General features: G+C 46.5%; 1 protein-coding gene across 1 annotated transcript in view; it reads left to right on the top strand.

The window, feature by feature from the left end:
- LOC112073299 (anoctamin-3-like) overlaps window positions 1-1,468 on the top strand; it is a 71,446-nt gene that overhangs the window by 10,646 nt on the left and 59,332 nt on the right. Inside the window, 1 exon segment of the mRNA XM_070440096.1 lies at window positions 1,262-1,396. Coding sequence (XP_070296197.1) covers window positions 1,262-1,396 — 135 coding nt within the window.

Raw genomic sequence — 1,468 nt, 5'->3', positions numbered from 1 at the left:
TGAGCCCGTGGTCGAAGTCGTAGTTAACACAGCTGGAGTGGCCCTGTTGACATCACCGTGATGGTGATGAGCCCGTGGTCGAGTCGTAGTTAACACAGCTGGAGTGGCCCTGTTGACATCACCGTGAGCTGTAGCTGTTATTTTATTTGTAGAATAGAGAGAAAGAACAGTGGGGATGTACAGAAAGAGATAGAGGTAGAAAGACACGGACAAGAAGGCAGGGAAGTTTGGTCTGGAGTCCAGAGTCCCACTGCTACACTGGATGATATACTAAGATGGAGCCAGTCTATGCCACCAGAGATTCTGGGTTTGAGTCCAGGCTCTGTCGCAGCCGGCCGCGACAGGGAGGTCCATGGGGAGGCGCACATTTGGCCTAGCGTCGTCCGTGTTAGGGAGGGTTTGGCCGGCAGGGATATCCTTGTCTCATCGCAGACTAGCAACTCCTGTGGCGGAACGGGTGCAGCCCACGCTGACACGGTCACCAGCTGTACGGTGTTTCTCCGACACATCGGTGCGGCTGGTTTCAGGGTAAAGCGGGCATTGTGTCAAGAAGCAGTGCGGTTGGGTTGTGTTTCGGAGGACGCATGGCTCTCGAACTTCGCCTCTCCCGAGTCAGTACGGGAGTTGCAGCGATGAGACAAGACTGTAACTACTAACAATTAGAAATCACGAAATTGGGGAGATAAAAAGGGTAAAACAAATATTAAAAAATCTAAATCTGCAGCCATTGATCATGGGCCATCAGGAGTTAGAAGAAGGTTAGAAGAAGGTTAGAAGAAGGTTAGAAGAAGGTTAGAAGAAGGTTAGAAGAAGGTTAGAAGAAGGTTAGAAGAAGGTTAGAAGAAGGTAAACCGTGATTTGATCACGGAGGGTGAATGGGTCAGACTGTCATGATGCTCTACCTCAGAGGAATTCATTCACGATTTAATGAATTAGTTCAGGATTAGTTTATCCTGCTATTTAAACATGTTATGTTGTGTATACAAATGTGCGATATTAAGCTCTTTTAAACCCAATAATAAGTCACCCTGAATCACTAAAGAGTGTCTGCTGCAAAGTAAACAAGACATAATAATGCAATCTTCTATTGAGTGTTTGACTGTAAAAATGCAAAATGTGATTTCTATGTGATTTTAATTATTATCATTGATCAAATAAAACGATATCTGGTATAATCCTGGTCAATTAACCCTATGTGGTTTGTTTCTAGGCTAATCCTGGTAAATGTATCTGTTTTTCTCTGTGTCCTCTCTCCCTGAAGCCGGTTCCATCTGAGGTGTCGTCAGATAAAGAGCTGGTTACCCAGGAACCCCATGAAGCTGGACAAAGAGGCCCTACCTGACCTAGAGGAGACAGACTGCTACACAGCCCCGTTCAGCAGGGCACGCATGCACCAGTAGGTTCTATACCTCAACCCCCTGACCTAGCCCTAACCTAACCCTTACCTCAACCCTTACCTCAACCCCCT

The sequence above is a fragment of the Salvelinus sp. IW2-2015 genome, unplaced genomic scaffold (assembly GCF_002910315.2).
Source record: "Salvelinus sp. IW2-2015 unplaced genomic scaffold, ASM291031v2 Un_scaffold2213, whole genome shotgun sequence".
Taxonomy (NCBI): Eukaryota; Metazoa; Chordata; class Actinopteri; order Salmoniformes; family Salmonidae; genus Salvelinus; species Salvelinus sp. IW2-2015.
This window is presented reverse-complemented; position numbering and strand designations above follow the sequence as displayed.